General features: G+C 29.4%; 1 protein-coding gene and 2 long non-coding RNA genes across 6 annotated transcripts in view; 2 read left to right on the top strand and 1 right to left on the bottom strand.

Moving 5' to 3' along the window:
- LOC121126979 (uncharacterized) overlaps positions 1 to 9,422 on the top strand; it is a 25,157-nt gene extending 15,735 nt beyond the window's left edge. Inside the window, exons 3-5 of the long non-coding RNA XR_005867390.2 lie at positions 4,735 to 8,600; positions 8,654 to 8,793; positions 8,856 to 9,422. This is a non-coding gene — a long non-coding RNA (uncharacterized lncRNA). The remainder of the gene's footprint in view (positions 1 to 4,734; positions 8,601 to 8,653; positions 8,794 to 8,855) is intronic.
- Positions 5,431 to 18,772, bottom strand: LOC121126978 (carboxypeptidase O). The gene is made up of 8 exons (XM_071891832.1): positions 18,602 to 18,772; positions 16,929 to 17,105; positions 16,554 to 16,869; positions 16,033 to 16,421; positions 15,917 to 15,973; positions 14,282 to 14,525; positions 5,757 to 5,979; positions 5,431 to 5,690 (listed from the first exon to the last, which is right to left on the bottom strand). Exons 1-8 carry the CDS (start codon positions 18,695 to 18,697, stop codon positions 5,510 to 5,512), a joined length of 1,683 nt encoding a protein of 560 aa, XP_071747933.1. The 5' UTR covers positions 18,698 to 18,772; the 3' UTR covers positions 5,431 to 5,509.
- LOC121126980 (uncharacterized) lies at positions 11,395 to 24,999 on the top strand. Of its 4 annotated transcripts, XR_011782287.1 has the most exons (5): positions 11,395 to 11,775; positions 11,846 to 11,872; positions 23,532 to 23,853; positions 23,906 to 24,047; positions 24,109 to 24,999. It is a non-coding gene; the product is annotated as an uncharacterized lncRNA (long non-coding RNA). The 4 variants fall into 4 exon arrangements; XR_011782286.1 differs by lacking the exon at positions 11,846 to 11,872 and having other exon boundaries at positions 11,396 to 11,775; XR_005867392.2 differs by lacking the exons at positions 11,395 to 11,775; positions 11,846 to 11,872 and adding an exon at positions 18,900 to 20,710.

Genomic DNA, 24,999 nt, shown 5'->3' with positions numbered 1-24,999 from the left:
GTGCAAGGAGAAGGGGGAAAAATACATATGGTATCATTGTTTAAAATACTGATGTGATTATCACCTGCCTGCTTTATTAGGATTTTTGAGAGTATAACCAAAGTATTTATTAGCAAAATGTTTAATGAAGATATACTACGTATAATTGACTTAGACGTTGTTTATCCGTTACAGTAGATTTTATAACGTCACACTCCATGAAGTTATAATTCATTATGAACATTATTCTCAGAATAATAGCTAATGAAACGACAAAGTAGAGTATTTCGAAATATATTTGAAGTTCCAGATTTAAAAAAGAAGGCTTTAATTAAATATAATCTACATAATAAAAAATATACCATCATACATTTATGTTAAATATACAAAATTAAACAATTGGAATCATATAACTAATAACAATAAATTATATATACAGAATATTGAAATAATAGATTGATCCAAATAATATTATCTTGTTCTGACACCGGAATCCAGTTAAATATGTCATAACTTTAGGTTGCAAAACACAAGCGAGACGTGGAGTTTAATCAAAAAGATAATCACACCTCTTCTTCATGTGGAAGTTCCTATATACAATTGTGCAAAGGATAGATATATCTGTACCTATGAGATCTAACTAATTATTAATAATAAAGTAAATGTCAAAATCATAAAATTAGACAATAAATATACTAATAAAAAAAAATGTTACAAATAAATCCATCTTAAGATTTAGAGCAAAAACTAATTATGTAGTAATATCCGGCTATATTACCCCTTATTAAGAGCAACAAAAAAGATATTTTCCCCGTTATGTATAACAACATACTATTATCATGAAGGATATACACAATTGCTAATTATTATGCTACACCCAATGTAACTACCCCCGTTGTTGTGACCATTTAAGTAGTTGTTTTTGCCTTTTATGAGTTTTCTGAACACCATTTCTGGGAGCCTATCAACCATAGCTAAGCGTTAAGTGATAAAAAAGTAATATTTATTGACTATGTAATATTGGAAAACCTAATTATCATACCCAAGTCTTTAAGTGAAGAAACTAGTCTCAGACAAACTAGTTGCGAACCATCCAAAGCTACTAACCCCGTTGTTGTGACCATTTAAGTAGTTGTTTTTGCTTTTTAATGTGTTGTGTATTATAGTTCTTCATATGTTTAGCTAAAATAAAATCATATTTTAGGGTTGGATTTAAAAAAATTGAATACTTACTGTGAGATAGTACAAAATTCAGAGTTTCATTTCGAAATTAGTAAATATTTTATACTTTTTACTGATAACTTGATCGTCATTTGGCTCTCGAAAACTTTGTATTATTTCGAAAGAATTAATGCTATCAGAATCCTCTGGTACTTTTTTTTAAAAGCCAAAAGGTATTCCTTTATTTGTAATTCTAACAAAAACAAATTTTCAAACGTAATTTATTACAATCCCTACACATATCTGCCAAGGGTAAAAAAAAATAAAGGAAAAACGACACTAAAAATCACAACTTTTACAAATAATTAAAAGTAAGAATGAGCAATCATTGTCGGAGAAATTGTCGTACTGAACCTGGTGTTGAATCTATACAAGATTCTCCATGGTTTCGCCGGGAATTTGTATATTTTCTCAATATACAATTTCTGCTGGGGTAAACTCACTATCGGTCATTTGATTGCTTCTCATCTGTAACAAGCACAATGGAAGATTTTTATCCCATATACCATCATTTGATCTAATAAATTCCTTTAGTTTTCTATGCCTTCTTTCCAGTAATCCCTTAGCTTGTGGTCTGTAGGACAGAGTAGTTGTGTGCTTGATTCCAAAATGTTTGATGAAATTAGAACATATCGCACATTCAAATTGTCGACCTCTATCCGAATGAATAGTGTCAGGTACTCCAAAATTTGATAGACAGTACTTCATCAAAGCTTTAACCACTTGTTGTGAAATTTGGTTAAATATTGGTTTAGCACATATCCATTTTGGGTATGAATCTGTGCAAGTTGCAAGTATTTGTTTTTTTGACATGATTCTTCAAACGGCCCAACAATATTCCCTGATATGTTCTTAAATCTTACTGGTGGGCTAACTAGAGGGTTAAAGGGAACATGTTGATCCCTTGTTATTTTTGTGTATTGACATTTATTACAAACTTTGATGATCCTTTTAATAATTTTTATTGCTTCATGTTCTATTACAAAGTTTTGTTTGATACGTAATGATTGTGCCCAGTGGCTTCATGTATTGACTTGGCTTTTTCTTTATCTATTACTGATAAAACTGGATTCCCAACTTTAATAAAATTTATAGGACGTGATAAAAAGTTGGCTATAAAATTTTTAGAGCCTTTTTTTGTAACTCAGATTGAAGATTTATTCTGAAATTAGAGATAAATATCCAGATTTTTTGTTTTTCCAATTTGAATTTTTTGCTCTCAATGCATCGACAATCGGCTTGTGATCTGTTAGTACGTCAATCTCGCTATATTTAATCATGTGAATGTACTTTTTAATTATTTGATAAATCGAAAGTAGCTCACGATCAAATGTTGAATTTTTTTTTTTCAGTTCCTTTGAATTTCCTGCTATAAAATGCGAGAAGAAGAATATTATTATCAATTTCTTGTTCAGAACTCCTCCAATGGCCCAATCAGATGCATCAGTTGTAATTATAATCTGAGCTCTTCTTACTAGGAAAGTTAGTATGACAGATTTGGAAAGGAGTTGTATTATTTCATTCAAGTATAATTCGTCATCCAAGGTCCACGAAAACCGATACACTTTCATCTTTTCATATAGAGGTCCAACTATTTTTGTACAATTTGGTACGAATCCTTGATAAAAATTAATTATTACTATTAACTTAGTGATATCTTTATTTGTTGTTGGTCATTCAAATGTGTCGAGTGCCTTCTTAGATTCCTCTGACGGAGCTATTCCAAATTGGTTGATACTGGAGCCCCAATTATTCTTTTTTCTCTTTTCCAATTTCACACTTGTTAATGTTCAGTCCTAGATTGTTTTGCTTTATGCGTTTATATACTTGTCCAAGCAATTTTTGATAATTCACTGCTTTACTAGATATTAATAAATCATCCATGTATACATAAACTTCGTCCAACCCTTGCATTATAGAGTCAATGTATGTTTGAAGCATTGCTTTTGAATTTTTTGGGTCCAAATGGCATTTTAATATATCGAAATGAAAAAAAAGGGGTCGAAACTGTAGTTTTGTCTCTATCATCAGGAAGCAGTGGACCTAAGTGGTATGCTTTTGCAAGGTCAAGTTTAGAAAAAAAGTTCCCACTCAGCTGAGTTTGCGAGATCATGAATGTAAGGAGGTGAATAGCTGTCTTGGATTGTTTGATTATTTAAATGTCTATAATCTCCGAATATTCTCTATGATCCATCAGGCTTTTTCACCTTGTAAATAGGCAAACTCTATGGGCTATCGGATCTTTTAATTATTTTTATGTTGAGTAACTTATCGAACTCTCCTTAGACGGCTTCTAATTTTTCTTTATTTAACCCATGAGGCTTACATCGTACATGTATTTTATTAGTTAAAATCATGTGAAATTTATTCTGGTCAATATTAAACTTGTTAAATGTTACAAGGCATCTACACAGCTTCGGGGACTCTTCCTTAATTAAAGTTGTATTCAAATAGATTGAGGATATTCGATAAGTGTTTTCTCTGGATGTTTCAAGAGGTATTATTCCGCCTTGAATTATAAAATGACTACGGAAATATCGAGGCTTATATTGTTTCTTTTGAAGAAACCCTTGTATAGGGTATTTGACATCCGCAAGTTGAAATGTCCAGAAGATTTTCTATTTTAATATTTGAATCAGATGAACAATATGTCCTTTATTTCTAATTCCAGACCAATTGGTTGGAAATAATCTCAAAGAACTTGATTTTAGACTATATTCATAGTTACATACTAGTCTTGATGGAATAATACTATAATAAGAACCTGTGTCTACTAAATATTTAACTTTATTTTTTATGTCTGTAAAATAAAAGAGAGATAGAGAGTAATATTATCATATTCATTTATGATATAAGCATAATCACCAGTTTTACTAACAATGGAATAAATATTTGACTTTGTTAATTTTATCGGAGGACATATATGTGGAGTGACATATTTCCAAGCTCCTCATCCGAATTTTCGTTTATAAAAGCATTCTTTCTTCTTTTTGGATTAAAGTCGAGATGATGAATTTATTGTAGCATGGGTCTTTTGAATAACATTGACCTGAACTGTTGGGAATTCATGTGTCTGGGAATCTAACAATTTGCAGAGTACATAAAAACAATCAGTAGATTCATTTCCAAATCTAGATTTTCCTATTGACTAACATTCTTGTGAAACTTCACTCATTAATGCAAATTTGATTGAATCTTCACGTGGATTCGCGTTTGATGGGAATATCAATTTACTTTGTATATAAAATTCTTCAAGTTCCTCTTTAGGTAGTAATAACTCAATATATTTATTTATTCGAGATTCCTCCGAAGGAGCATACATTTTCGATCTTTCACACCTTTGAGATGATGTTGTGCTTCTAGTTGTATGACCCATAGTTAGGGGGGTTGTCCAAAAAGGAACCAACTTAACATAACTATCATAATTTGCTATTTTATTTATATATTTTCGCTAGAAACGTTATCTTTTAACATCTTAATTCTTTTCTCAACGCTGTGAGAACTAATATTTTTGTTTATATTTCTTCTAAATAGGTGCGGGTGCGCTACACCATAGGAGGGTCATGATTCATGGACATGAGTGACAGTATCAACTATCATAAGTATTTTTTTTAAATATAATTTTTATTTGCCATTGTAGTCTTTAATGACTTTGTTTATAAAATAAACTAAGCTACTCTCTCTTTATATATTATACGTCGGGGTTACCATTGTGTTACTCTGTCCTTAACAAGACTTAGTATATGTAATTAAAGTAAAGACACTTAGTTATTATAGATCTTCGTTTATTAACTACCTCACTCCCTCTGATCCCTCTTTCGATCATGGGTGCCACCTACCAAGTTTAAACATGGTTACTATACATATATCTTATCAAAATATTTTGATATGAATTTTAAAGAATTTTGTAGGAAAACCAAAATAATTTTTTGGTTTCATTTGTATCTACCTGAAAATCTATCATAATTAATCCAATTGATATTGTTGTGATGTAGTTAACAAAATATCTAAATTCATCGATCAAAAATAAAACGAAATTTGAAGCTTTATTTCCTATTAAATCTTGTCATTTGACAATTCAAAATAACATAAAATGTATTTCAAAAAATTTTGGTTATCAAAATTCCGAAAACTACAAATATATTTAAAATAAAACGGAGTTTTTATATCATTTTTCACAATCAACTTTGCGGTTTTATCTATGTAGAGTTTAATTTAATTTAAATAAGATAAATTCAAATTCAAATTTATTAAAAGAATAACAATTCCCCATAATTTAATAGTTTTATTGTACATAATATACAAAAAATTAAAAGCATGAAACTTTTAATGATCTATCGCTATTTTTCCAAGAGTTATCATAGTAAAACCAAGATCCCGTTAACTTTTCAGGACATAGTGAATCTTCAAAATGAAATAATGTGGCATATGACTGACCCAATTTATTTCCAACCATCCATATTTCGTAGATAGGTAAATAGTATAAAAATCTATTATGTATGCAAAAATTAAAAATTAATTATTTTGTATATTTTCTTGTATTGTTGATTTATTACCTAGGATTTTTTTCAGGGATATTTGTTGTCTTTTTATACACAAACCTTTCACCGTTGTATTCTATAGATGGATTATTAATCGCCTCATAAATCCCCATACTAGAAGAGTGTTGATCATTTGAAGGTCCAAAACTTTCAACTTTAATTTTTGAACAACAATTATTCCAAGATTTTATTGAAGAGATTGTTGAAGTTGTCGATTTTAAGTCTAATTTTGGATTATCTAGATTGAAGAAAGGATGGAGATTCTTATGAAATCATGATATGCATGGATTATACAAGAGAAGAATAGGAAAAAGAGAAAATATTTTTTGCATGCTATAAATTAATTGTCATAACATTATGTTTTCTTTTTTTAAACTAGGGATGGACAAATCCTAGATAAAAATAAGAGCTCTAAGATTTAACTAGGTGCTACCGTTCCTTTTTTATTTTTTGTTGAAGATTTATGAAATCATCGTCTAGTTAACATCTGGCTCCTTTGTGATGAATTTCCACATACTTTGGGTGTAATTTTTTTAAATGTTAAATAAAATAATAATATATTGTTGATGATAATTATAAAATATTTTCGCTGCACTAATGCTACTATAAACGTTGAAGGTTCTTCTCTCTATTGGAGTAAAATAAAATTCCACACAAAAATCATAAACAGTAGATCATGTTGACCAGGGCCATAATAAGAAAGGATAAAATTAGAAATCCACATTAAAATATATAAAAACCACATTAATACTGAAATCATAATAAAATTTAATTCAGGAGGCGTCTCTGCTGCATCAGAAATACTCTTTTTGTTGTTATTTGTAAACAGTTTCTATGATTAAATTTGAAAAAAAACACTGAAATTTAATTATAAATTTACAATTAATCTTTATTTGCTGCTGCCACTACACAATAAATTGAAGTGGAAAACTTTATAAATATTATTATAGAATAATACAAATTTGTTCATATTTTTCGTAACAAAGCAAATATTAAAAAATCCTCTGTCTATTCATGAAAAAATAATTTTAAAGAAGAGAAGTATTCTGTTCGGCAAAGTAATAACCCTTGAGAGAAAAAACTTTGATGAGAAAGATTGTCTTACTGACTCAACAAAATTGAATAATATCGTTAATATTTCTCAATGGAAAATGAAATATAAGTCTACGTCTTTTCAATTAAAGTTATGTTTCCACTTCTTTTGAATCATTTATATTTGTTTATCAGTTAATAAACTACCATGTGATTTAATATCTTCCTCAGTTTGTAATTTGCCAACCTATGACGTCTGACCGTGCCAAGTAAAAATATGCCTGTATTGGCAAGCCACACGTAAAATTCAATGAACTAAAATAATTATCAAAGTACAATTTATATCCAACATTTCTTGGAATCAGTTAGCTGAACCGTACTACAATATTTGAGGAACCTCCTTTATCCGGTCATCGTCTTTTCTTCCTGACGGATTATTTTCTTCCCCCATTATACATCTCAAAATTATAAGAATATTCTGAGGCACCATATATAAATAAAGTTTTATGCCCATTTACGAGGTTTGGCTGGCATATACTGTTGGAAGTAACATTTACCTTTTGTCGGGCACATCTTCTCATCATTAGTGAGGCTCTCTTCAAATGGAACCTAAGACTTAGATTCTCTGAAATATTCACCGACTGGGGAGGATTTTATATATTATGTCATGATTTTTATCAAAAGGATAGGTGTCATTTTGGTTTCTTGCGAAATGAAGATAACGCCTTATTTTATACATGATTTCATCATAAATGTATGTAGTTAACAGCAGTATGTAGGTTTGAATTTTTCATTACAAGCATTTGTTTCATAGTTGAAACAAAAAAAGAGAAATATTGCACATATGCAACAAATTTATAGTTTACTGAAAATTCCTCTAATTGATTCTGTTGCACATTTGTTATTTAAGAAAAAATGGGCACAAATATTACATATATAATGAAGTAATAAAATATTTACATTTAAATAATTATAATATGATATAGAATCATAAAATATTTTTTTATTACCATTATTATCAACAAATTTTAAAACTTAGACTCCTGAGTTAATCAAATAACACCCTTTCACTCACTCGTAGTATCAAAATATTGATTACCTTTGAACCCTGTCTTTTGATGCAATAAAATAATAATACCTAAGGGTGATAATTTTGGTAAGAATAGAAAAGCGTGCGAGGAGAAGAGAAGAAATACTTATGGCATCATTGATTAAATAATATACATCTTCTTCTATCAATCATGAACGTTATCATTCCCGCCTTTATTATTCAATATTAATATAATAATATTGGATGGGGATAGTCGATAGAGAACTGAATAAAATGCCTAAAATAACGGCGCCTTCTGTCTGGATTTCTGAAAATGGAGGCCTAGGAATTTGGAAAATACTTACCAGATGAGAAACAGATGGTTTGTCGGATTTGTCGATATAAATGTGCCTTTAGTCCCCTGTCTAGAATTACACGCCACTCATTATCCTCATCTCATAACAAGAGTATGGATATTCATCTAAAAAATCAAGTTAATGATGAATACATCAAGTCAAACTTTAACTCGGATATCACAAACAGTGCTTATTGCATGTAATATAACCTTATCCATTGCTAATCATCTACGTTCAAAAAATTTATGGAGAAATACAAGGGTAAACATATCCCTTCCCGAGGAACCATCATTAAATTAATGGAGGATATTGTTACTGATGTCATTTATAGAAATACATATAAAAATGTTTTGAGTCATCCACACCAAATGACGATCAAGTTATCAGTAAAAAGTATTTACGAATATCGAAATGGAACTCTGAATTTTGTACTATCTCACAGTAAGTATTCAAATTTTTTTTAAATCTAACCATAAAATATGATTCTATTTTAGCTAAACATATCAAGAATTATGATACACAACTCAGTAAAGGGCAAAAACAACTACTTAAATGGTCACAACAACGGGGGTAGTAGCTTTGGATGGTTTGCAACTAGTTTGTCTGAGACTACTTACTTCGCTTTAAGACTTGGGTATGATAATTAGGTTTTTCAATATTACATAGTCAATAAATATTACTTTTTTATCACTTAAGGCTTAGCTATGGTTGATGGGCTCCAAGAAATGGTGTTCAGAAAACTCATAAAAGGCAAAAACAACTGTTTAAATGGTCACAACAACGAGAGTAGTTACATTGGGTGTTGCATTATAATTAACAATTGTGTATATCCTTCATGATAATAGTATGTTGTTATATAAGCATACCTAAATAACGGGGGGAAAATCTTTTTTGATACTCTTAATAGGGAGTAATATCGCCGGGCATTACTACATAATTAATAATTAGTTAGATCTCATCGGTAGAGATATATCTATCCTGTGCACAATTGTATATAGCAACTTCCACATGAAGAAGAGGGGTGATTATCTTTTTGATTAAACTCCACGTCTCGCTTGTGTTTTGCAACCTAAAGTTATGACATATTCAACTGGATTCCGGTGTCAGAACAAGATAATATTATTTGGATCAATCTATTATTTCAATATTCTGTATATATAATTTATTATTATTAATAGTTATATGATTTTAATTGTTTAATTTTGTATATTTAACTTAAATGTTTAATGGTTTATTTTTTAGTTTGTAGATTATATTTAATTAAAGCCTTCTTTTTTAAACTTTGAGCTTCAAATATATTTCAAATACTCTACTTTGTCGTTTCATTAGCTATTATTCTGAGAATAAGGTTCATAATGAATTACAATTTCATGGAGTGTGACGTTTTCAAATCTACTGTAACGGATAAAAGCCGTCTAAGTCAGTTATACGTAGTATAACCTACAAATCCAGAGATTGGATAAGTAAATGAGATGTGTCGCTTAGTGATTGTATTCTCATTGGCTGAGCTGAATGACGTCACATCTGTTATTTTCACTCAAAAATTAAAACAATAATATTAATATAACAACGTGAATTCAGAATTTATCAAGGTGGTGGATGATATAACTCTCTTCAATTTAATGGTCTGGTTAAATGATCTCGACTCTTAAGACAAGATCCAATGAACAAGTGTTTTACTCGGTGGATCTCATCTCCTATAATGGAAAAAATGTTCATCGTGCTGTACATCTACAAATTAAGGTGATTTGTGATTTCTCATCTCGTTAATAATTGTCCCTATACATAAATTCCTTCAGTTCTTCTACGGAATCATCGTATACTTCTACATGTAAGAACTAAGGAGTTCCATAAAACAACAGAATAGTCGATTGTCATACCCACTGAGGAGAAGAGAGAGTTATCATCAGGGTTGTTGGAATCGTTGAAAAAGAACAAATTTGATTGTTTGAAAGATATTATATAAAAAAAGGAATAAAACACGATGGTACCCTCGTATCTTTAAACAACTTTTCCTCGGTATTTTACTAACCTTCAGCGAAGCAACTTCCCTTTACTGCTCTCTCACGTGCATCATCATTATGCCGAAGAAAACGTGCCTTTTTTCATGGATTTCTAACTACGGATGTACTAATGCGTAGAATTATGATTTGGAAAATAAAAGTATATCTTGCCGTTTTTGCGGTTTCTTGTGCCCATCTTGTTCATTATGGCAAGTAATCCGCCACTCCAAAACCTCCCATCACATCAACAACTTAAAAGTCTTCAAGAAACACATGATTCAAGTAGACGAAGGAGAATTAAAAGGTTCATCATTCAATTTGGACGTAGCAAAGTTAGTTGTGTCGTGTAACATCCCTTTAAATGCTCTGGAGCATTCCAATTTCTCCAAGTTTATTGAAAAATATACTGGAAAAACTTCTCCTGGTCGATGGGGTGTTAACAACTTGGTTGGGGAAGTATGTCAAGGAGTTTTGTTGGATCTTTCAAAATACTTCTGCTCAAACAGAAGTCACATAGGAATTTTGATTTGCAGACCGAACAACTACATAATTTAGAATGAAAGCTGCATGTTTCTGCAGATATTTTCACAAGATCTACCATTATTACGGAAAACTTCCTGTTTAAATTCAACTCCACTAGTCTATTCATATCAGTGTTCCCATATTTTCATATTCCATAATCTCCTCAAATTTTGCATTCGTAGTATTATTACTATTATCCCTTATTTCTTCTAGAAAACTCTTGGTTTTATTTTTGGAAGGCACCCTCTTTTACTTTATGTATATACATTTTCCTTGACGAATTTTAAATGATGTTAGGCAATGCCATGAATAGATTTTACCAGCATCTTTGAATGATTTCCGATATCTCGTTCAAATTCCATTATATTTCAGTAAATTTTCAAAACAATTTTATACCACCTAAGATAAAAATTAATTTTAACTACGCTGTTACATAAAATATCATTAAATATGAACATCTAAAAAAATAATTGAAAATCGGCAAACCAGCTAGCGAGATATGGCCTTTTTTTAAATCTTCACCTCTAGATAGCGCTCACATATTGAAAAACTTTAATCACTGATATAAGATGTCATACTTATGATTTTGCTATTAAATTAGATATCTTATGGGGCGAGGAACTTGAATTTGATAATATAATCAATACAAAGCTAAGGGAAAGCAATGATTTTCATTTTTTAATGTTTCGAGAAGATATCTTTAGAGCCCAATTTGAGGATAAAGGAAAGTACAATTTTTGATTATTTCTTCCAATGTTCCATGTTCCACTATTCCTTAAAAATCAATACGGGTTGAGCATTGAGGAATATGCAATAGAAGAATCCTTTTTCAGAACAAATGATGGGCATATTACAAATTTATTAACTTCATATATTCTGCCTTCTGACGATAGAAGTTGAAAAAAAGGGAAGACGCTACTATATAAACAAAAAAGTAATTTGAGTTAATTGTAAACAAAGAAAACATATAGAGAACGAAAAAATCAGTGAAATCAGTTCAGTAGTATACTGTGTTACAGAGTACAAATCCATTTCATCATCTGAATTGAACTATTCAAAATAACCTACCAAATTTTGTATTTGTTACAAACGTAAGTAGTTATTAAATAGTATAATGTGAAGGTTCATCTGGTTTTAAAAGTAAAATGTATATTTTCAAAGGTTCTTTAAGGAGCAGGCCTTCAAAGGGTAAATCTTCATTTATTTTTTATCTAAATTATGAAAAAAAAAAAACTTATTTAGTGTCAATATTTTGTTTAGAGAGGTGATCTGAAACCTCTGGATAAAAAACAAAACAATATTCGTGTCCATCTGTTATAATTTCGTCCAACAATGCAAATAGTGTACGCTCGCCTGATTACACAATATTTAGAAAAACCTCAAACTTTTCGCTGTCTGAAAGCTTATATATGTCAGAAAGACGACCTTTAATGTTAGAATATTTGTCTTTCGGATGATTTTCTATCAGAGGAGCCACTAAGGATCCTGTAAAACAGTGACAATTAGACGTAGTCATACTTCGTTTCTTCTTCGATTATACCTTTGACCAGAAACTCGCGTTCAGCTTGGGTAAACAATACTGAAGGTCGTTTGGTATAAATTTGTGAAGTTAAACTTATAGTGCACTGACTATTGGTGTTGCTTTATTGTCGATTTCTATCCTCGATATTCTAATGTTCAGGGTATCCAAGTTAGGGATATATTTTTCTGCTCGAAAAGTTTATTCTAATGTTCTTTATTAGTAACCTGTTAATCTTATATATATATGATTGATTATTCTTCATCTTTACAGAGGGCACTACCAAGTACATAAAGAGGTCGCAACACTGGTATGTAAAAAAGAATGAAATCTCTGAGGCGTTTAGTTTAACTTATATTGAAAAGAAGAAAAGTAAATTTAAAAAAAATTAATGTGACTTTAGATGAGGTTTAGTCACGAACCAAAACACTCTGTGACTGAACCAATGAAACCAAAAAAATAACTCAAGCTGTTATTATTATGTTTTAATTCTTGAGGAGAGTAACTACTTGTGAATGTACCCATTAAAATGGAGAATGACACCAATAATTTTGTAGGAGGTTATCTTCTATATTATTAAACCAAAATGTATTTATTCGTCGACACCTAATAACTCCAGGCAATGTTAGGTACTACTGCTAATATATATAAGAGAACATTGTTTACAAACACCATCTTTATGAAACCAGTTGTGGATTTCTTAGTTTTTTTTTAAAATCAGATACGTCTTTAATATTTATTTTCTTATTGTTTCATCTATAGATTTATAAGCTAGCCTAACTATTATATAAAAATAACTATGTAAATGATGTAGTGAAACTAATGTAGAATTTTTTGATTTATAATTTCTTCTTAATTTATGTTTTTCGCTCCTTCCATTCAGCAAACACGTCACGATTTTAGTTCTTCATTTATTTTCTTTGACTTTAAATCAATCATGATCGAAATGTTTATTACAAGACCAGAAAACTCTTTATTGGTGTATTAAACAAAGTAGTAAATATAAACAAGGTCGGAATCGACTGTAGGACAACTGGTTTTTATGGAGAATCAAGATCTTACGAGACGATAAATCAGCATCTGGTTATAAAAAATGATTAAGTAAATTATATGAAGCTAATTGAGGCCTTGTTTACTTAAAACTATAAATAAAACAAGAGTCTGAAATGGAATGTTACTCTGCTGCATTCACAAAGCCTTTCTACTTATGTAATGAAACGTATTTAGGAGTAATCCATGTGTTTGTGTCATGATAATTTCTCAAGAGGAAATACATTAACATTATGAACTGAATCTTATTGAAAAATATGTTGAGAGAAATGTAATTTTAAATTTTCAAATCATCTTATAAAAAATTTAATATTTAAAAATGAACGATAACAAAATGATTTAATAGATATGTTCAAATATTCTAATTAACAATAATAAATATCTAATACTTAATGTGTACCCCCAAAATAGCCAATTTTTCACTATGGATATTAATACTAACTTCACTAAATGAATATCAAATATTTTGAAAATATAAAATTAAGAAAGTATTATATTTGTTCATGAATGATTACAGTATCATATATATCAAATTTAAAGTCCAATAAAGCCTTCTATTATCAAGCACAGGTGTTAGTTTTCGAAGGAAAGTAATGAAGGGCTAATAATTTTTATCGAAATTTGATTATTTTATAAGCATACTATAATATTTTTTGATCCACTAGGAGTACTGAGGGGGTCTTGAATTTCTCTATAACTAACTGTACAATCTCAATATCGTTTTAATTGAATTAACAAGATTAATTCTGCGAAGGGATGAAAAATTAATATTATAAGTATATAAGCTTACAAAATAAAATTTGAATCAAAGACATATTCAATAAATTTATTTGAAGTTAGCTGAAATGAAGTGACATTATAAGTTCTCAGTTTAAATTGAATTGGTACAACCGGGCCAAAGTCTACTACACTTTGAGTAATTTGCGCCATGCTCAACTGTAAAAACCTCTCAATTCAAATACAATTTTGTAGTGAAACTTTTGGTTGTCTGTTACTTTATATACAATTAACTAGAGGAAACATCTTACTCTTACTTGATACGTTTATTTCCCTTTGGTTCTTATAAATCCATGCAGTCATTCGAGATAGTCCTGTCATTACTTCTTTGCCTATTTCTTGGATCTTACGTGAAGGCATCAACATTCCGTGTTGTCCCATGTCTGGCAACTCCCAAGTGTATGCAAAAGGTATTCCTTGATCTGCATAAAAATCCATTGAAGTCCCTCCAATTCCTTCATTTTTGTAACGCAAATATGTTCTTACTAATCCATACTATACATCATTTAATATTAAATATTTTAGTTAGTGTATTTGTTCAAATTAACTAAACATGATATCGGTATGAAATAAAGCAGATTGTCACAAGAATCTGTAACAAATACTTAAAAACTTTATTATGGACACAAACTCATAGGACATTTTTATATTGTTGAAATGATTTATGCTGTCCTCAAACATTTACACTGAACAAACTTACAGAAGTAATGTATTGTGTCAAAATAATTATTTTAGTATGCAACTGATGTACTGTTGCATTTTAAACTTGCCTAAATTATATATATATATGGCTTAACAGTAAAATTTTAATGAAATAATAGGGCGTGTAGTTTGTAATCCAAGTGATTGAAATATATCATAAATGTATACCCTAACAACAAATAACGGGAAACTCCCTTTTTACAAGATATAAGCCTGGTAAATATTAAGGCGGGTTACCAAATCTATCGGGCATCTATAAATATACGTATTTAAGTTTGGAACAGACCAATCGACAATTCATATCTAAGAACTTTGCATATTATAATTTTCAAACCTCAACAATTCTTCATATCAAAATCAACATATTATGTGATTTAAAATGGACCTTGTTTGGATGAGAGACAATCCCACAAAAAAAATTTTTGGAAGCACATTAGTTACTCATATGCTTCTAATATAGCTTTTAGATATGAATTGGCTATTGGTATGTTCCAAACTTGAATACATATATTTATAGATGCACGATATATGTGGTAACCCTCCTTTAGGCAGATAACGACTAATTTAAATTATCATCGACAATTTCCATTTTTGGTTCATCAGTTGATATAGAATATCTAAAAATAAGAAGTATTCATTTTTTTAGCAATACATTTAAAACTATATAGGTAGGATCTTAAAGTGTGCAAATTTTTTATAATTAAGAATTGAATTGTTTAGACTCTGCATCTTAATTTTTATAGGTACTTTAATTTTTCAAAAATAAAGAGATTTATTAACCACCCTCAATTTAACTTGTTTATGAAAGGAGATTACCACCATATAAAATAACGTATCACCAAAATTATAAATAATATGTTACATAGCAATCGTTATTACATCTCACAACCTTTAAAAGGAGAATGAAAAAATAACTTAAAAATTATATTTTGGAGTCTACCAATCTTTATAGTATGAATTTTGTTGAAATTCTATTTTTAATTAAAAAATTATATCTTCTTGAAGTTTAAAATTTAAAGTATTCAGATCCTAACGCACCAACCGATGTATGTAATAAACAAACATAAAAGCAAAGAAACAAATTAATTTATCATTTCCTTCATTTATATATATGTATACAATAGTATTAAAGAAGCAAAATATTTTCCATGTTATTTAAATGGGGAAAAAAATAGTATAAATACTTGATAGTAGTTTGGAAGCATATGATGTGTAGCATCTTCAAGCATTGTATGCATCAACTTATTATAAAAATAAAAATATTATTTGTAATCAATTATTAGAATGGATAACATTTTACCTCTAACAATGGATGTGAGGAAGGACCATCATATGCGAAAGGTGTAAATAAAGTTTGTCCAAAACAATGAAATGATAAAGCCATAATAACATTGTTATGGACAATAGATTTAACATAATCAGCTATAGCTTTTGTTTCTGGTTCTGACAAAGGATATTTTCCAATATAGGCTCTAGCACAAGGATTTTTTGGGCCTTTACCGAACCCTGATGGAAAATTTCTATTTAAATTAACGCCTGAACATTTTGAGCCTTTATCAGGATTTCGACGATTTTTAGACCAAAATCTGTCTTCAGTACGTGTAAAATGGTAGCCATCAGGGTTAGCATTTGGTATTATATGCCATTGAAATTTCTTCATCTCTTCAGATTGATGAAATTCGCCAATGACTAAAAAACCGAATTAAAATTATAAAATATATTTACTAGTTCAATAGATAAGAATTTTTGTTAATTAAGGTTATAAATATAATTTTTTAAATATCTTCCCTATTGACTCTCCATTGAAAATCTTTAATACACTTTCAATTACAAACAATGAAGTTGCAGGTGCAATCCATTCACGAGCATGAATTCCTGCATCAATTAATACGATAGGATTATTTTTGTTTGTTGATATTTCAATACAGAATATTTTTCGATTTTGATGACTCTTTCCGATTATTTTAATTTCCATGAATTCATTATACTTATGTTCCAAACTTTCTAGCCATTTTTCCATACTTGAGACACCCAAATAGGTGTCGTGATTGAAAGAATTAAGATCAATAACATCAAAACTCCTTCCAACTTCTGATGTCTCTATTTCTTCATTTATATTTTTAGTGGTTACCACAAACTTTAATAATTTAATATTCTAATTGTTAAATAAGTATGGTACAAAAATAATATAATTACATTAACATTATATTTTCTTGCAATTTTTTTTATGATGATGGTTTCATTATTTCTACATAGAATGTGTAGTGGTCCGTTCCTATTGAATTCATCCATATCTTCACAGCTTGTTGAATTTATTATCTCATTCAGCATATCGTCATTCATATTTGGTGTACTCAAATAATTTGAACCAATCTATATTTAAGAACTAGTTTATAAGTTTATATAGATAATTTTATGCTACATTTAATCATGATATTAATTTATTTATTGAATAAAATAGTAAGACTAAGACATCCATTATTTACATTTTTTCATAGTATGTATTGTTATGTTATGATTTAATTAAATTCAAGTATCTTAGAATTTGTACTTTACTGAAATATATTAATTACCAATAATAAGTCTGGGTTTTAGTCCCTGGACGATCCAAGACCTGAATTATGTTGCAAAGTGTAATATGAAATTTTACATACTAAATCTTATTCAAATTGGATTAAAAAAGAATTAATTTACAATATATTTTTAATTATTACTTATTTACTATCATTGTATAGTTGTTACATACAATTTTACGTAGAATTGTCTTATGATAAGTGGAAATTTATTCCAGCAATTTTAATCGATAAAATCATAAAACAATAAAATGATATATTAGATAATATTAGCGGAAGTGCTTGGCATTACTCGAAGATATGAGTCGTCGATGAACTTTGTTTTAATCAAATAGATATGTACTTCACTTTTATTTTATTTTTTAATATTAGATACTGAGCTGTACCTACATACGCTCGTTGCTACATTGTTCTTTTTTCGATCACGTTGTTCTAAGTTATTAAATGTAAACTCAAAAAGGAGTCCTCCACAGACCAACAGACAATCTTTGCCTTCTTAATAATATTATAAGATGTAAATAATTCTTATTGGGTAACAAATAATTTTGTTTGAACAATATATATGATTATGAACTGAAAAATAAGCGTAAAAATAATAAATTATACTGACAATTCACTCCTTAATCGAGTTCATAAATGTACAAGAAGAAAAATGCCGGAAGAGGCTGAGCGAGAAATATTTGCTATCTACGACACCCGTATAAGGCATTCTTCAAAGTAATTATACTGACATGATTCATGATAGATATAAGAAAGAACTAGTGATACTTTAAATAATTAGTACAAGTTAATTCTCTCCACTTCCGGGTGCCTCCCTCAGTCTACAAAACGACTCCAAACCCCCTTCCCCCCCCCCAAAAAAAAAAAAAAATTATAAAAAAAAAATCCCAATCTCCTCTACATGAGACCTTCCATCTACTTTAAAGATCCTACAAACATTTGCACCGTCTGGTGCCTCAAACCACTACTCTAGATTCATAAGAAGGCATTACGTATTTGGAACTCCGATACAACTACATCCCCCTAAGGACGTAAAAAAATTGAATTACAGACTATTCTCCAAAACTTTCATTAACATAAAATTATGTAAATGGACTATTAAAAGATTATAAATTTACCAAAATTACAAAAACGCGAATAAGTACAAGAATTCAACCCGATAAGTAATATATTGCAGTCTCAGTTCCTGTCTTGGTTCCAGTTCTAGCGGTTCAAGAACCGGAACTGCTTGAACCGCTAGAACCGATAAGGGAACAACCTTGGAAATAAACGTATAATAGGAAAATAAATTTTTACCTTAATAACTTCATAATTTTGATAACTCTTAGCAAAACTGTATCCAAACAGTAGAATTGTTAATAATAAGTTTGATTTATTTTCATAAACCCTCATTTTGAGTAACAAAAACTAAATAATATGAATTGCGGTTTCTTGTTTCTTCTTGTTTTTCTTCTTATTTTGTTAATTATAAAAACATTAGTCATAATAATAATTACCTGGAAGTTATTTATTAAGTTAATATTTTTCAAAAAAAAAAAAACATAAATAAAAGTATGTATATTAATCATTGCATTAAAAAGGAAATTGCATACAAACTAATTTCGATTATAATTTGTATTTTTAGTTTTAAATTTTAATGTTTTATTTTTTGTGAAAACTTGAAAATTTAAGACTTTTGTGATATTATTCCTTCTGAAGGGTTCTCCAATAGGGACAAAAATAGATTAAATGATAGTGATCCACTTAACATATTTTTATTATTATGATGGTTGAGTCAAGTCTTTCTTCTTCAAAGTTTTTCAAACCTACTTCGACTCCGAGCATTTTCATGAGAATCCCAACCTTGAAAAACGTTTGTAATTGCATAAGAAAAAATCCCAAGTCCCAAACCATTATCAAAGACTCAGATACTGCGATACCATCATGGTTCTCGTAAACAATTTGGATCAAACCGTCACCTTATCGACATTTTCCAATACCACCACCAAATCATTGTTCCACCGAGTGAACGATGGAGCAAAAAAAGCATTCTACTGTGAAATATGCTTTTATTTTTCTATCAAAATGTATGCAAAAACGCGTTACAGATGATTTTGGTTGGGAAAAAGTGGTGGATCAATCAATTTCAGTCAAAAACACCCACTCAAAGGAATATAAATTGAATAAGTTGCTGGTGAAATTTACTGCATATATATATATATGTATTAATATATTATTTTAAATATTCCAAGTTTTAAATTTTTTCTGAAAACTTAGAAATTTAAGATTTGTATGATATTCTTCTTCTGAAGAGGACGAAATTTATTAAATGATAGTGATCGTCTAAATATCTTCATTTATTGTGTTGTTTGAGTCAAGTTCGTCTCCGTCAAGGCTTATAGTTTGTATTTAACTAGATACAAATACATTTTGAACGCAATTTTGTTGTAAAAAAAGAAACAGCTTGAACCTTAAAAATATGTTCCGATACTATTTTCTTACCGTGAGGAAGACCGAAGCAGGCTGTCATACATATTATTTTTTATGTTATGACGACCAAGATATTATTTCGGCATAAAATTTAGCCTAATTAGATTTCAATGTCTTATCTACTAATTATATTTTTATTACGTGTTTTAATGATTGAGCATTATTTTTTGCTACATGTATACTTTTTGTAATGTGAAGTCTTGTCCCAATATTGGGCTTGGTGGTTGACACAGGTTGGGATGAATGCATTAGCAGGTGTACCGGTATAGTTTGGTGTTATTTGCTACAATAATACCCATTTTTTCTTTCCATTGTTACCCACATTCATCAAAGAATACTTGGTACTTGAATAAAAATTATCTTGAATGATATAACAAATCGTTGCCTTTATTGTATTACACAACCTTTCATTCAAAAGAGAAGGAAGAAAAGCCCCAAAATTATCTGGTCGTTAGACAAATAAGTCTATACCCCCAACTGCTATTTATCTCTTAATTAAAAATATTATAAGACTCCACAACCATGTAATAACTAGTGAAGTGTGGCTCAATCATCAAAAATAGTTATAATTGCAAACATTCGATAATAGTAAATAAAAGGACACAATGACAGAGCCAGATTTATCATAATGACTGAAGGGGCAGAAAACCATAGAGCCCCGCACTACACTTACTACAAAAAGTGCTTAATAGGTCCAGTGTCCCCCAAACCTCTACAGAGAAATTGCTCAAAACATCCAGCATCTTTATAAACCTACACTATAGGGACCCTGCACGTTGTTGATCTGGCCCTGGAGCTTGGAATTCACTTATTGTCGAATACAGAAAGAACTTGACATAATAATTAAAATCTAACCCCTCTCCTTCATCTCTAGTAAAAACTTCAGGATACTTTTAATAACCAAATAAAAAAGAAAAATAACCTGGATCTACTAAGGTAGTAAACGAAAAACAGTACGTTCTCCATCTCTATAGTACTCACTGTCTTGTACTAGGCACTGTTATAATCAGGCATGAATATTATATGACCCTTAAACCGGGAGCGGCTTCTTGCATTTAGCAATCATTATTTCAAGATACTAGTAATAGAACCTGTCATTATTATTATTTCATTCTTTAGGAGGAAGCAAATCAGAATTCATTATCATATAAAAATAAGTAACCAGTAACTACTAACTACGTATTTATTATATTGATAAGTTTTAGAAACGTGTAAAGTTGTATCATGATGAAGTTTGAGATACGTTATTGACTATTGATATTAAATCCTGGATTGCTGATAATAGTGGTAACAATGTATGGAGTTACAAAGAGTTTATTTGCATGATGTCTTTGTAACCATAGAATTATAGTGTTGAAGATGTTCAAACTAGACAACACAATACAAATCGAATTTACGAGAGGAATTTAGTATTGTATACAATTCACATAATTAATTCCAATTCTGAACATTCCAATTATATTAGTAATATAACCAAGATCCTTATCTTCTGCAATATTCTACTTCATATCGTGAAACACCCAAATTTTGTTAAAGTTATGGAAATTTACTCTAAAAAAGTAATTCCTTCTCGCTTGTTCATCACCAAGTCAATGGAGTCTCAAAGTAAAGAAGTGTTATTCAATATAAAAAAAGATTCAAAGAACTTGAAGAGAAGAGTATATTTCATTCTTTGGACGAAACTACAGAGACTTGACATCAATCCATGAATGCCATGTTGGTTTGTCCTTTAGATGGTTATTTTTGGGTCGTCCTTATCTCATTAATTTGAACATATTAAAAAACCCAACAATAAAACTATTACAAGTGTTCCTGTAAAAAGTACCAGCAACGTTCTAGGTTCAATATAATTGATAAATGTTGTTTAATATTTTCAGTTTCTTTAATGCAATACCCTGTTCCATTGGTAATGAACCCCTTCACTATTTTGTCTCTGAAATTGGAGGCAAGAAAGTTGTTCATACTTATTGCAGCAACACATGTCATCATTGTACACCTTCCAAATTAATGAAATAGGGACGACACAAAAATGAACAAATCAAGGAACAACCTTCACTGCAGTCATGGATCGCCGTCGAGTATATAGTTTTTTCTCATTCAATAAATATATCCTTAACCTCAAATGCTTAATGGATCTTGGATAATACTTCTTTACTTTGAGGCTCCATTTACTTAGTAATTGAGAAAGAAGAGTTAATCAAATTTTCCGGTGTAAAGTTCTATGAACTCAACAAAATTTGTACAATGCTCAAAATGCAGTGGAATATTGCAGGAGAAAAGCATAATATAAGTAGTAAAATTGGAAATGTCATAATTGGAATTATTTATGCGACTAGTATACAGTTCAAAATTCCTCTCTTCAATTCGATTTTTAATGTGTTTTTCTACTTTAAACTTATTCCAAACTTTGATCCCATGATTAAAAAAATGCCATGTTAAAAACCTAGCAGAATCTTCTGAACTCCATATATTTTTATATAAATTATCAGCGATTAAAGAATACATAACAATTTACTTACCATTTAAAAGATATTATATAAATATAAAATATTAATCAATTTTGAAATCAAATAATATTAATTCTGTTTACATTCATTTTTATTTTAAACAGATTATACTTTCTTCAATGGCAAAATTAATACTAGATTTGTAGGTAGAATGATAAGTGACTTTGAGTAAACATAATTCAATTTTTTTTGGCAATATGTGTTATATGGAAACCATTTTTTTATTTTAACATGCATTAAGGAAAATTATAAACTATCAAATTAATATAAGACATATTTTTTACTAATGCAATAAACAATTTCATTTATGCTCTTAACCAACTATTGTGAATATAAATTTAAATAACATGTTTAGATTTTTGTATGTCTAGGCCATGACAATGGAAGTTAGTTTTGGTGTTCTTCATAACACTGAATCCGATTCTTGGCAATAACTTTATTGCAATTAAGGAGAAATTATTTATAATATTTAACAAGTTTACGATATAGCAATAACCCTAGCATTATTAATGATATTAACGAAAATTATTTAATAGAAACGCGTGGATGACTTGGGATTTGATAGATAAACAACAGTTTACTGATCCATAGGATTAACTCTCTCGTTGCCTTTATTCAGAGTATTATCATTATAAGAAAAAGCACCAATGATCCACACTGTGTCTTTTTCATCTTATTTGAACATTTGGCAAGATTATCATCCTTGATAAATACAAAGTAAGACTAATACTGAATAGTTAATGTCATAGTGAAACCATTCAGGCCTATATACTATTGATAAATATGGAATCTGATTGAACATTTGAGCATGCATATGAAAGAAGCTAAGTAACACAGAAGATTTGTTGTGAAGTAATATGTGTAAGTCCACGTCGGACTCAGATTTGAATTAAGGATATACATCGGAGTAACTCTTCCATATGTTTTTCCTATGTATATACGGAGTTGGATTTGTCACATTTGTTTTAACTTCCTTCACAACTCTGTCAGAGTTGCTCACAGCTAATGTAATAAAATATCATAGCAGCTAAGCTGCTCTCCTCTCAAAAATTATTCAAATTTTCAAAGTTATCACGTTAATTTTCGTATTCTTTTATTTTAACAAACAAGGGGGAGAGACATATAATATTCATCACTGGTTATAATACAGTATCGTATAAAATACTATGTAGGATTTTAATATTATAAAATATATATATATATATGTAATTCATTATAAAAATTGTTGAGAAATAATAGTACAATCATAGTCTAGGATAACATATAAGTAAGTGTGATAATTTTGGTCAGAATTGAAAAGCGTGCGAGGAGAAAAGAATAAATACCCATGGCATCATGGATTGAATAATATACATCTTCTTCTATCAAGAACGTTATCCTTCCTGCCTATATTATTCAATAATAATATAATATTAGATGGTGATAGTCGATAGAGAACTGAATAAAATGCCTTACCAGATGAGAAAAAGATGGCTTGTCGAATTTGTCATCCACACCAAATGACGATCAAGTTATCAGTAAAAAGTATTTACGAATATCGAAATGGAACTCTGAATTTTGTACTATCTAACAGTAAGTATTCAATTTTTTTTAAATCTAACCATAAAATATGATTCTATTTTAGCTAAACATATCAAGAATTATGATCCATAACTCATTAAATGGCAAAAAAAAAACTGCTTAAATAGTCACAACAATGAGGGTAGTAGCTTTGGATGTTTCGCAACTAGTTTGGCTGACACTAGTTTCTTCACTTAAAGACTTGGGTATGGTCATTAGGTTTTCCAACATTACATAGTCAATAAATATAACTTTTTGTCACTTAAGGATTAGCTATGGTTCATAAGCTCCAAGAAATAGTGTTCAGAAAACTCATAAAAAGGCAAAACAACGGCTTAAATGGTCACAACAACGGAGGTAGCTGCATTGGGCGTAGCATTATAATTAGCAATTGTGTGCATCCTTCATGACAATAGTATGTTGTTATAGAAGCATAAATAATGGGGGAAATCTTTTTTGATGCCCTTAATAAGGATTAATATCGCCGGACATTCCTACATCATTAGCTTTTGCTCTAAATCTTTACGATATCATGTTAGAAAACTGCATTAAGTCAAAAATAGTTGCCTGAATTGTCTTATCAGTTATAAATTAGTCTTATTTTTATATCTAAGATAAGTAATTAAGCTTTAAAATTTGACTGCATGAATTAACTTTTCTTTTTTTAGATAAACATGAAATAAATGAAAGTGGGATTCTAAAAGCTGTTCGTACTAAGATTGGAAGAAGATATGGGTTTAAATCTAACATTATTTTATGATTTTGACATTTACTTTATTATCAATAATTATTAAAATCTTATCAGTAGAGATATATCTATCCTGTGCACAATTGTATATGCAACTTGCACATGAGAAAAAAAGGGTGATTATATTTTTGATTAAACTCCACGTCTGGCTTGTGTTTTGTAACCTAAAGTTATGACATATTGAAATGAATTCCGAACAAGAAAATATAATTTGCATCAATCTATTATTTCAATATTCTGTATTTATAATTTATTGTTATTATTAGTTATATGATTCTAATTGTTTAACTTTGTATATTTGACTTAAATGTATGATGGTTTATTTTTTATTTTTTTAGTATGTAGATTATATTTAATTTAAGCCTTCTATTTTAAACCTGGAACTTCAAATATATTTCGAAATACTCTTA

The sequence above is a fragment of the Lepeophtheirus salmonis genome, chromosome 12, assembly GCF_016086655.4.
Source record: "Lepeophtheirus salmonis chromosome 12, UVic_Lsal_1.4, whole genome shotgun sequence".
In the NCBI taxonomy this organism is placed as follows: domain Eukaryota; kingdom Metazoa; phylum Arthropoda; class Copepoda; order Siphonostomatoida; family Caligidae; genus Lepeophtheirus; species Lepeophtheirus salmonis.
The sequence above is the reverse complement of the archived record's forward strand: the minus strand, read 5'-3'. Positions and strand labels throughout refer to the sequence as shown.